The 13,059-nt window shown below is 34.8% G+C and overlaps 1 protein-coding gene across 9 annotated transcripts in view; it reads right to left on the bottom strand.

Moving 5' to 3' along the window:
- The window catches only part of RALGPS2 (Ral GEF with PH domain and SH3 binding motif 2), a 158,861-nt gene that overhangs the window by 71,232 nt on the left and 74,570 nt on the right, over positions 1-13,059 (bottom strand). For all 9 annotated transcript variants that reach the window (XM_077901838.1, XM_077901835.1, XM_077901834.1 and 6 more), the window contains 2 exons: positions 10,718-10,810; positions 4,992-5,118 (listed from right to left, as the gene is read on the bottom strand). In XM_077901838.1, the coding sequence (XP_077757964.1) occupies positions 4,992-5,118; positions 10,718-10,810 (220 nt within the window). The remainder of the gene's footprint in view (positions 1-4,991; positions 5,119-10,717; positions 10,811-13,059) is intronic.

The raw sequence follows: 13,059 nt of genomic DNA, 5'->3' as shown, positions 1-13,059 counted from the left end.
TTTTCTTAAAAAACAAAAGGCCTATTATGAAAATCTAACATATCAAAAATTAAGTGTGTGTGTGTGTGGGGGGTGTGTCTATAAGAGTGAGAGGAGTCATATCAAGACACATCAGAATAATGTACTCATGTACTACAGAAAGGCAGATCTTACAGAAACTTTTTTGCTTCTACTTGATCAAAAACAATAAAGAGAACTACAACAATTATTTATTTCTATTGTTTTAAAAATATGTTTTCTTTCCCAGAAAACATCCTATGCTTTTAAACTACTGTTTTTTCCCCCTAAACTACATGAATAAAGTAGAAATGGGGCTAGGATATGCACATGAAAAGAATATTTATGTTTCATACACCTTATTTTTATTTTTGCACAACGTCCTATTTTTCTCTCTCCAGCTAAGCAAAGCTTCCCACACCAGATTCTTCAATAAGCCCCTTAAGATTTTTCTCCAATGACAAGAACAAATGAGTGCTGTTAATAATTTTCAGATTTAAAGCAATAATTCTCATATAAAACAATTTTTTCCTTGATATTTGCCAAACTATTCCTCTCCAGAAATACTGCATCCTTATTCTAAGAATTTTTCACTATATTGCCCAGGCTAATTTTTACCTTGAATGCAAACCAACAGAAGAGACCATTTTTCAAGGGACGATGAGGTGAAAGCCAAGAAAACATTTTTACTTTTTATAATTTAATCCACATTGAATTGTAGATAAATTTGGCAGTTATCAAAATAAGAATTTTGTCAGCATATAAACCACCACCTCCTTTTTAAAGCTTCTCTAAGAATGGTTGGTTTTGGACTTAATTCTTAGAAGGAAAATACTGTAAGTTTGGATCCTATCTCTCATCTAACAAACAGATGACCTGCCTTCACCTTTTCTAGGCACACCATATAGATTCTTTTGGTTGATACACTCTTTCCATAGGACCTTTGCAACACAATTGATAGAGAGTAGCATTATGCAAATTTTGTTTCCTGAGGAGGATGAGTTAAATAGAAGCTACTAGTATGCATAATGAGTGCCATCTTTCCAACACTTTCAGGGCAAGTTCCGTCCTATCCAAAGGCATCTTGTAAATGTTGACATTTGCAGCAACTGCACTAGGCCTAGATTCCTAAGAGTGGGAAAGGATTCTGAAAATTAGACAACTTAAATATAAAAACCAAAGTCCTAATTAATTTTAAATTAGAACAAAGTATGAAAAAAAGTAAATATTAACAGGATATAAGCTGTTGTTTAGTCTTCACTCTCTAAAACATTTCAGTATTAAAGACCAAGAATGAAAAAACAAACCAGCTACCAGCTACCTAAGATGTTAAATCAACAGTCAAAATTTATATAAATTGAAAATGCTTCACATTTTCTTAGAAAAGCATGTACATTTTGAAAGATGGAATACATTTAATCTCAAGGTTTGCTGTACAGCAAAACAGAACTGTCACTACATTAAAAGGATTATTTCCTTAATGGAAACAAACTAAATTGTGTCATAACTATCTAATGAATGTTAAGTTTTCCTTTCTCCAGTCTACCAAAAAGTTTATATTGCTAAATGTTCCACAATTATCTCACAATCTCAGATGCTTATTTATAAACCAGCACAGGGATGGACTATTACATGCAGACTACCAACATAAAAGATTACGTAGATGCTAAAGTGTATGTTCTCTATTTTAATGTCAGTTCTTCGTCATTTTCCCCCTTTGATTTCTAAGTTTTGGATACCTCTCAGAAACATGAATCTCATCTCACTAGGCAATATGACAAGTAGTGGAGAATTCTAGTAAAAACCCAGGTTTTCAGTGTGGTGGAGTGGTATAGATGATGCTACACCGTGCTCACTGGTATACTAAGCAAGGAGAGAAGACAGGTTTGGAGGAAGGAGGAAGGAGGATGAAGTTACTTCTAAATATGCTGAATTATAGTTACCTACAGATAACTCATCCAGCCAGTATTTGATATCTAAAATGTTACAGGCTCTGGGAACTGCTGGACAGCTGGATGTACTGGAATTGCTAGGCTAGATATGGGAGCCATTGGGTAAATTTTGGAAGAAGTCTGAATGAGACCACTTTATCGAGTAAGTAAAACCGTGAACCGAGACTTTTAAAAGAACAGATGTAAGGAAAAGGCAGAGAAACAGGAGTCAATAATACAAAAGCCAGAAAGCAGAAGGTAAACCAAGAGAATTGGTGCTACTGGAAAATTTCAAGAAACAAATAATTACTATCAACCTCCCAAAATGAAGATGAAGCTTGAGAAAACTCTATCAAACATTTCAGCTAGGAAATCAATGGTGGCTTTACTGGGAACATTCCTACAAGTGTAGAGGGAGACAACAGCCTGCTGAGCAAAAGAAAACAGGAAGAAAAGGGGAAATGAATACGGTAATTTTTATTAGCTTAGGTATAAAATGAATGAGAAGGACATGGTAATAGTGGGAAGGAAGAATCTGGGCCATGAGAACACAGAAAAGGACAGTGCACTGAAAAGAGGAGGAGTCAATCACTGGAGACCACACTGAAGATACAGGAAAGAAAATTATTCTAATATTTTCTCCAGATCAACTTCTGCACCTCAACATTCACCTCATTTGCTATAACCAACAGGAATAATCACTGTGTTCGTTTTGGGTTTTTACTAGAATTCTCTGCTATTGTCATATTGCCTAGTGAGATGAGATTCATGTTTCTGAGAGGTATCCAAAAATTAGAAATCAAAGGGGGAAAAATGACAAAGAACTGACATTAACAGGTAGACTAATAGATGACAACCTTTCCAGATTGCATTAAACTCCAACTATGCTGGTGGTTTGCTCCCTTTCTCTTTCTCTCTCTCTCATATGCACAACAGGGTAAAAATGTATGCATGCACAGACAACTTCAAATCCTGGACCAAAATCTCCACTGTGGAAAAATGTAAAGCAGACTCCTGAACTAGACATCATGACACCAAGATTTATATTCATTTTTAGCAAAAAAGAATCTTAATTTCCTTCTCTAAAAGGAATAAATTATGCAATTTGAGAAAAACATTCAATGAGAAACAATCACAGAGTCTGTAAATTTTGGAATGAGAATTTAACAGGAACAACTGGAAAGACATTAGAACAAGACATGAGAATGCAGATCTGTCAGTAACTAGATCTTTGGACTCTAAGTCAAGCCTTCCACCTTTCTGGACCTTAATTTTCTAAATTATAAAATAAGTGAATTAGAAGAAATCACCGTGGTGTCATCTAGTCTAGAGAAAAATATGATTCTAGTCCTTTGTGTGCTATTTCCAGGTAAAGAGAACAAGGCTCCAAGAAGACAATTAAATTCAATGACTTAAAAAGTTAGTATAGAAGAGCCATTCTGGAATTGAGGGTTGCTGATTCTTAGTTTAATGTTCTTTAAGTAATAAAAAGTTTTATGTTCTTATGGAGTATGAAGATACTGATTTTTAAAAAATCCTTTATTCCTCCACACCCCCAATGACACTGTCAAGAATGGGCACAGCCAAGGCCATGGTGAACAGTGGAACACATGAACAAAGCCTCTCCTAGCACCTAGCTTAGAGCCTCTCTGACAGAGTCAAGCATACTATTGCCCTGTGCTGTTTACCAAAGAAACCGACACAGTACTCTGGTACGTAGTTGGCCACCATCCATGCCGTGCTTGGGATATTCTGCCTTCAACCAGGAGGCACAACATTCCGTTTTCACTGGAATCCTACAATGTTCTACAAGGTTCTAGTGAGTTCAACTCTTCTCTGAAAAGCTAAGGCTGATACTGTATTGCAGCTGAATCAGAGTATTATCAATTGCCCCGTCTCTACTTTGTCCTCTAGTCACCGATAAAAACTTCAAAGATGACACTGAGACATCTAAACAAATAACAGAGTTTTCAATTACTTTCAGAAATAATTACTATAAAATCTAGCATAATTACATAAAGACAATGGAGATAGAGGACAAAAAGTGATATTAGAAAGAAACAAATCTTTATCCTTTGATTACTCTCTCCGCAGGATCAAACCAATTTATCTTAATAGATGCTAGGCAAAGATCACATAGAGTATTTTCTGTATTTAAATTTACAGACATTCTAAAATGGGCAGTCTGAGACTTCTTCATTGAAACACCTAACAAAGCATTATTCCTTTTTAGTTGAAAATAGCCTTATATTATTGGTTAAACACTTTTTGGAATTTATAAACACTATAAAGTATGCAACAAAGAGGTAAATTCTTAAAGAAATGATATATAAAGTACACATTTGGTTTTAGCACTTAGCTAAATTTTCACAGCTAAAACAATTTATTCTATTCAGGAAAACAACAATTCCCACATTCACTGAGACTACTTTTCACAATTCATCCTAAAATATCTGCCAACTACACAAAATAATAGGAACTTACGACATTGAAAATAAATTCAACAAATCTTCTGATCACTTTCTTTAGTTAACATTAAATGTTTTTGTGGCATTAAACGTCATTGCAAACTACCGTTTCACTCTTTAAAAGCATTACTAAAAGAGCTATAATGTATTACTGTTCCACAGTCCATTTTTTTTTAAATTTTTTTTTCATTTATTTATGATAGTCACACAGAAAGAGAGAGAGAGGCAGAGACATAGGCAGAGGGAGAAGCAGGCTCCATGCACTGGGAGCCTGATGTGGGATTCGATCCCGGGTCTCCAGGATCGCGCCCCGGGCCAAAGGCAGGCGCTAAACCGCTGCGCCACCCAGGGATCCCTCCACAGTCCATTTTTAAGAAAAAATGATAGTCTATGAAAAACCTTAAGGGCAGAAAGCTAATTTAATATGAAAATTTATTCTAGGTAACAAGGTAACATTTTAGTCATTTTTTTAACAGTCTTGCAGTTATTTCTTTAAAGGATACAAACACTTTTAAAATATCTTGGATTTGCTATAAATTACAGATTAATCAAGACAGAAAAATTGGGCATAAGGAACAACAGTTACATTACTCACCTAAATAGGGAATGCAAGGCGTCATCTTTAAGCTACTTATATAGTCTCTTAGTCTTTTGTAGTTATCTTCTTTACTCATTACATATTCTAATTTTTCAAAGGTAGTTTTGTCTTTTCGACTTAGTAACTAAAAAACAAACAGAAAAGTCGGTTATTCCCAAATTCCATTTTATTATAGCAAAGACTGGAAACTGTATTTACTATGAATTTAAATTAATTTCAAAGTTATACCTTCTTCAACTATATTTCAGCACTGTATAAATAAAACAAAATCAGACATGTCTATTAAGATAATAAACCCAGGGGTGCCTGGGTGGTGCAATCAGTTAAGGAATGGACTCTTCGTTTCAGTTCAGGTTGTGATCTCAGCCCCTTAAGATAGAGTCCCACAACCAGCTCTCTGCTCAGTGCAGAGTCAGCTTGAGATTCTCTCTTCCTCTCCCTCTGTGCCTCCTACTCGTGCTCTCTCTAAAAATAAATAAATAAATCTTTAAAAAAACCAAATCCATCATTTATAAGATATAATATCCTTTGTATGTACATAAAATCACTAACTTCCTAAGTAGTAAATTATAAAACACTATTTCTCATCTTCACTGTTTTAAATGGTTGAGCAATTTTTGTTATTTTCCTAACTTAAAATAATTATATATTCGTATTCAGTCCAAATATTTTAATACACTATACCCTGCCTCCTCAAAGGTAAAGATCATTCTTGCATAATCATTAAGAGATAAATACTGAATTTTGTGGTTTCAGTAACAATTTTTCTCGGTTAGTCCTAACAATAACCACAGAACTGTGATTCACCATTTTTAGATTTTTAACAAGACATTTTTTCTTGAATCCTGATGATCAGGGCTACGTCACATACAATTGAACAATCAACTGAAATTACTTAAGGAAGTCTAAGGGGTAGATTTGCAGTGAGTGTCCACTGAAAAAACGGAAACAATCAAGGGAAATAAAAGAAAAACAAGGTCAATCACCCAAAGTAGTATTAACTACTTGTTTCTTGTGTTTTTGATTTTGGCTATTCTGACAGGTGTAAAGTGACAGATACCTCATTGTAGTTTTGATTTGCATTTCCCAGATGATAATGATGGTGAGGATCTTTTCATGTTGGGCATCGACATGTCTTCTTTGGAAAAAGGTCTATTCAGGTTCTTTGCCCATTTTTAAATTGGATTGGTTTTTTTGGTGTTGAGTTGTATACATTCTTTATATATTTTGGATATTAACCCGTTATTGGAATATCATTTGCAAAATATTTTCTCATTCAGTAGGCTGTCTTTTTATTTTGTTGATGGTTTCTCTTGCTGTGTAGAAACTTTTTACTTGGTGTAGTCCGAAAAGTTAAACTTTGTGTTCGTTTCCCTCGCCAAGGAGACATATCAAGGAAAATGTTTCTATGGTTGATGCCAAAGAAATTACTCCCTATGTTTTCTTCTAGGATTTTATAGTTTCAGGTATCACATTTAATTTGAGTTTATTTTTATGTATGGTGTAAGAAAGTGGTACAATTTCATTCTTTTGCCTGTAGCTGTCCAATTTTTCCAACACCATTTGTTGCAGAGACTGTCTTTTTCCCTTCTCTGTCATAGATTAATTGACCACACAAGCATGGGTTTATTTCTGGACTCCATTCTGTTCCATTGATCTATGTGCCTATTTCTGTGCCAGTAACATACTGTTTTGATTGCTACAGCTCTGTAGCATATCTTGAAATCTACGGTGATGCCTCTAGCTTTGTTCTTCTTTTTCAAGATTGCTTTGACTATTTAGGGTGTCTTGCGGTTCTATACAAATTTTAGAATTATTTGTTCTAGTTCTGTGAAAAATACTATTGGTATTTTGTGTTGGCAAGGATGTGGACAAAAAGGAACCCTAATACACTGTTGGTAGGAATGCAAATTGGTGCAGCCACTGAGGAAAATGGTATGAAAGTTCCTCAAAAAACTAAAAATCGAATAAACCATATGATCCAGTAATTCCACTACTGCGTACTTAACCAATGAAAATGAAAAAACTAATTTGAAAAGATCTATGCACTCCTTAAACATGTTTATTGTAGCATTATTTATAATAGCCAAGTAAAGAAGCAACCCAAGTGTTCCTCAACAAGAAGAATGGATAAAGAAGATGCTATATATACAGTGTGTATAGATATAGGCATAATGCTAAGTGAAGTACATCAAGTAAGAGAAAGACAAGTATCATGATTTCACTCATATGTGCAATTTAAGAAATTAAATAAATGGGGCAGCTTCTCCCTCTGCCCATATCTCTCCCTCTCTCTGTGTGTCTTCCATGAATAAATAAATAAAAGTATTAAAAAAAAAAGATTTATCAATGGTGGGACGTGTCAAAATTTCATTCCTTTTTAATGTTAAAATAATAAATAATATTCCATTCACCTGTTGGTAGATGTTTAGACCATTTACACCTTTCTAATTACACCTTCCAGGTCTCATGGTCTATCTCTGCAAAGCTCCATTCTTAACCCTTTCTTTATGCATTCTCTTTCTTTTTTTTGTAACATGAGCCTGAATTTGAGTTGGGTGCAATCCTGGCTCCTTGCTCTTCATAATTCTTTCCCTCTCTAACATCCTCTAGCTCTTCCAAGTTCAAGCACTAGATCTGTGCTGTCTGATTAAATTTTGTGTGATGAAAATGATCTATGTCTGTGCTGCCCAATACAACAGCCACTAGCCACACACAACTACTGAGTCCTGGCAATATGGCTAGTATTAATGAGGAACTAAATTTTATTTTATAATTTTTTAAAGATTTTATTAAGAAGTAAACACCAGAAGAATTTCTATAGAATCTCACACCACATCTACCAACTTATCTGTATCTGTTACCAACTGCATCTCCTGCTCTCCTGTTAAAATGGATAAACTATTCCTGCTCCACTCCAGTACTGGATCAAATTCCCTCCTGCCTGATCAAGGGTATTGCTGGAGTAAGTTCTTGCTCTCCTACCATTTTTTTTCCTATTAGACCATTGCACCAGCATACAAACATGGTCATCTCCAAAAACAAAACAAAATGCCACAAATCTTTGGTCTTACATTCTTCTCTCACTGCCAGATTTCTCTATAGCATCTCAACTCTGTCCTTTACAGCAAAATTTCTCAAATGCATTCTCTATACTTGCTATCCCATTTTTTTTTCCTCTACCATTCTCTCAAATCCAATTAGTTTTCACTCTATCACTATACTGAAACTACTCTTGCCAACGTTGCCAATCCTCTCTAACTGCCCAGATCTGATAGCCATCTCAGAGTTCTCATGTAATTCAACTTATTAGCAGCACTGGACACATGTGATCACTCTTTCTTGAAACACTTTTATTACCAGACTGTAGAATTTCCTTTGATATTTCCTTCTTCCTCATTTTTCCAATCTCTAAATCTTGGAGGGTTCCAGGGCTCTTCATCTGTACTAACGACCCAGGTGACCCTATCTAATCTCATGTTTTAAACACTATGATTATGCTGATGATCAAAAGCAATATATCTCTAGTCCCAACTCCTCCCTTAAACTTGTATACCTACCTCTGGTCTTATAGTTCCACATGGATATTTATCAGCCAACTCAAACTTGGTATGTTTAAGAGAGAACCTCCCTGCCCCGCCACCAACACTCCTTCCCTATACCCCCAGAATATCAGTAAATAGCACCTCCATTATCTGATTTCATGTGATCTCTTTGGACTCATCTCCTACCATCAACTACTCCATAGCTTATTCCACTCTGGCAACACCGACTACCCTGCTATTCTCTGTACATTATCAGGGTCTTTGTACTGCTATCATCTCTGTTTGAAATTCTCTTCTCCCAGATTTCCACACACATGGTTCTCTCAGTTCTTCCAGCTGTCTACTCAACTGTCACTTAACAGAGATTCTCTTCCCATATACAGTTAACCCTCAAACAATATGGGTTTGAACTATGTGGGTCCACTTATATGTGAACTTTTTATAGCACAGTACTGTAAATACATATTCTCTTCCTAATGATTTTAAGATTTTCTTTCCTTTAGCTTACTTTATTGTAAAAATACAGTATATATTACATAAACATACAAAATACATGTTAATCAACTCTATGTTATTGGTAAGACTTCCAAATCAACAGCCTGCTATTATTAGTAGTTATGTTTGGAAGGAGTCAAAAGCAGCTTTATGTGGATTTTTGACTGTGCAGGGAGGTTGGCATCCTTAATTCCTGTGTTGTTCAATGGTTGATTGTACTATATAAAATACTTGCCTATCTTCCCTTCTATCTTATTTAACCTGCTTCATTTTTCTTCATAGCATTCATCACTATTTATGATATATCATTTATTTATTTACAGTTTATCTTTTCTCAGTATAATGGTAGCTGGGACTTTGTATCATTTACTATTGTATTTCAAACAATTAGTGCCTAGCACAGAATAGACTATTTTAAAATTTAATATAAACACCAAAGATTTTATTCAGATTAATAATGAAACTGTTATGAAATAAAAAAAATTCTTTTCCATGCAAATACATGAGGGAGAAAACAAAAATATCTTCAAGGAAAATAAACTCACAGGAAATATATCTCATTTCTGAACCACAACGTAAATCAGAATATAATTCTTTTCCCTAAAACTTCAAAGATGGAATTCATTACTGTATATTTACAATCATTTCCATTCCCCAATGAAATTCAAATTTTAAGAAAAGAGAGTAAGGCCATTTTATTAAAAAAGAATTTTTAGAGTAAGAAAACCCCTTACCCAGGTGCTTCTAAAATGCAAATAAAGTATAAAGGGGATCATAAGTTCTTCCATATTCATATTTTTCCAATACAGAAAACCCCCTGGTTTTCATGAGAAACATCTGTCTCTTCAGATACTATGAAATGTAAAAGCAATACTAGGCTAATTAAAAACGGTTATATTTAAGTTAGGAAAAAAAAAACTTTTAAAAGTTAAGTCATCAGTTTATCATAGGACTCAAACAATACAGTAATCCTTTGATTAAAATGTAATAAACAAAATCATTCCTCGACACCAAAGAATACTATTAAATAAGAACAGATTTAATCAGATCTAAAAATTTACTTATATAAAATCTAAATGAAAAATACCCAGAAAGCTTGAAGGCAGTACCATGTCACTCAAATATGAAAGTACATACATTTGCAAAAAATTCACACCCTGACTTTGTCAAAGTGATAGAACCAAATACAATTAACATATATCAGGATGTGCAGCAACACTGCATAATTCCTGAGGGAAAAAAATCTAAGAGTTTACGGACTAAAAAATAATGAAAATCTAAATAAGTAAATATTCTTTAAAAGTTGCAATTTAGATGTTCTTTGAACTTTCTAAAAGCTTAATCTTTGCAAAGATTAAATGCAGAAAAACCTGCATTAAATGCAAAAAGAAAATTTACACCTTCCCATCAATAAACATGAAATGCTTATATAGATGCTTATACAGATTCTACAAAAATTTGCTAGATAGCAAAAACCAAGCACCAAGCAATAATTTACCTCAAAAGTCCAGTGTAACATTTGAGGGAGGAAAATGCAGGTTTCAGAAAAATAGAGTACAAACTAATTTAAAGATCATATCTATTATCATCATATCAACCGTGTTAAGAACTACAAACAAAATAAATACATCTTTACTTTCAACAGGAAGTCTAACTCTTTCATTAACCAGGAAGATGACTTACCGCCCATGTTTTAGTTAACCTGAAGATCGGGGCACTCTGTAAGCCAGAAACCACCGCCATAAGTGCATGAAGGTTATTCAGCTCATACAGTTTCTGAAGATTTAAGAAAGAGGGGGAGGAGATGAAAAATAAAGAGAATAATATACAAGAAAAATTCAGATTAACAACAAGTAAAATCTAGGCAACTGGTAGTATTCCAGTACTTCTTACCCTCATCATGAGATTTGTCTTTAGAGTAGCCAACAATAAGTTGATTTTGGCCCACAACAGAACTTCCACATTCTAACCTGGCATTGTCCTCAAGCTCTGGGAACAAAACTACCTCTAGTTCAGTAATAAATTAAGAAAACCAAAGTTATGGCTCAGTATCAAGTTTACCCAGTATGATCATCCATCCCAGTTTTTAGTAAAGAGTCTCTTCCTTATATACTGAAATACTAAGCCTCTGCCTTATGATCTCAGCTTCAAGAAAGGGTCTGTGCCCAGGATCCTGATCTAGTTTCCTACTCAGTACCCTCATAATTCCAGGGTTAGGGTTCAAACCTGCTTTCCACAGTCCTTAATTTCCTGCTTCCTCCTGCCTGAATTCTCAGATCCTTTGTTCTTCATTCATGTTGGGGCATCCACTTGCTTCTCAATACTAGACCTTGCTTTTTACAGTCTCCCATCTAACATTTGGTTCCATCAGTTTGCCAACAGATCTACTTGACATTTATTGCTAATTTCCTAGATTTCCTCATACTACCAGATACTTACATCTTAATGGTTCTATGTGAAAATCATTTACAATGGTCCTTGCCTACCACCAAGAGACTCCAAGGCAAAAATACATTTTGAACATTAGAACTAAGGGAAGGAGAGGGGTTCTATTTCTCTAGAAAACTCTGGTCAATATATCACCTTAACTCAGGTCTAAGAATTTACATAAAATTTCAAGAAATATGAACTCAATAAAACCCAATTTCTAAAAAATGGAAATTGAAAAAGCATAAAGAAACAAGAAATCATATGAATGGAGAACAGTATCAGGTATTGGCCTCAAATAAAATGAAGATTAAATATGAAGATATTATCCAGAATGCAACATAAAAAACAGAATTTTTTAAAAATATGAAACAAAGGTTAAGAGACATGAAACACAGAGAAAAAAGGCCAACACTTATCTAGTTGGAGTTGCAGAAGAAGATGATAAAAATTAATGGCAGAAACAATATCTGAGAGATAATGGCTGATTCTTTTCCCAGATTACTGAAAAATATATTAATTTCTAGGGTCAGGATGCTCAAGGAATCCCAAGCAGAGTAAAAAACAAAAACAAATACATAAAACTGTAAGTATGGAATAGCATTTTTTTTTCCCTAAAGATTTTATTTATTTACTTGATAAAGAAAGAGCAAGAGCATAAGCAGAGGTAAAGGGAGAAGAAGGCTCTCTGCTGAGTAGGGAGCCCAAAATGGGGCTCAGTCCCAGGACCCTGGGATCATGACCTGAGCTGAAGACAGATGCCTAACTGGCTGAGCTCCCCAGGAACCACTAGAAGTGTGTTTGTTTTTCTTTTTTTCTTCCTTCCTTCCTTTTTAAAGATTTTATTTATTCATGACACACACACACACACACACAGAGGTAGAGACATAGGCAGAGGGAGAAGCAGGCTCCCTGTGGGGAGCCTGATGCAGGACTTGATCCCAGGACCTGAGATCATGCCCTGAGCCAAAGGCAGACACTCAACCACTGAGCCACCCACGTGTCCCATGGAATAGCATTTTTCTAAGAACAAGGTGACATAAAGATACTTCCAGGTTAGATAAAATAAAGATTACTTTAACAAAGGATTTTTAGAAATGGTGTCAGATGCTCAACATCACTAATCAGTAGGGAAATGCAAATCAAAGCCACAGTGAGATATCCTCTTATACTGGTCAGATTGGCTACTATCAAATACACACACAGAGAGACACACAAAATAACAAGTGTTGGCAAGTATGTGGGGAAAAAGAACCCTCACACACTGCTGGTGGGACTGTAAATTGATATAGCCACTACAGAAAGCACTGTGGAGGTTCTTCAAAAATTTAAAGAACTACCATAGAACTACCATATATGACCCAGCAATTCTATTTGTGGGTAATTAACCAAAGAAAATGAAAACACCCAATTCAAAGAGATATATGCACCCCTAATGTCCATTGTAGCATTATTTACAATAGCCAAGATATAGACCCACATGCCCATCAATAGATGAACAGATAAAGAAGATGTGGTATATGTGATACAATGCAGTATTATTCAGCCATAAAAAAAGAATGAAATTTTGCCATTTGTGATAACCTGGTTGGGTCTAG

This window comes from Canis aureus, chromosome 6 (genome assembly GCF_053574225.1).
Source record: "Canis aureus isolate CA01 chromosome 6, VMU_Caureus_v.1.0, whole genome shotgun sequence".
Classification (NCBI taxonomy): domain Eukaryota; kingdom Metazoa; phylum Chordata; class Mammalia; order Carnivora; family Canidae; genus Canis; species Canis aureus.
This window is presented reverse-complemented; position numbering and strand designations above follow the sequence as displayed.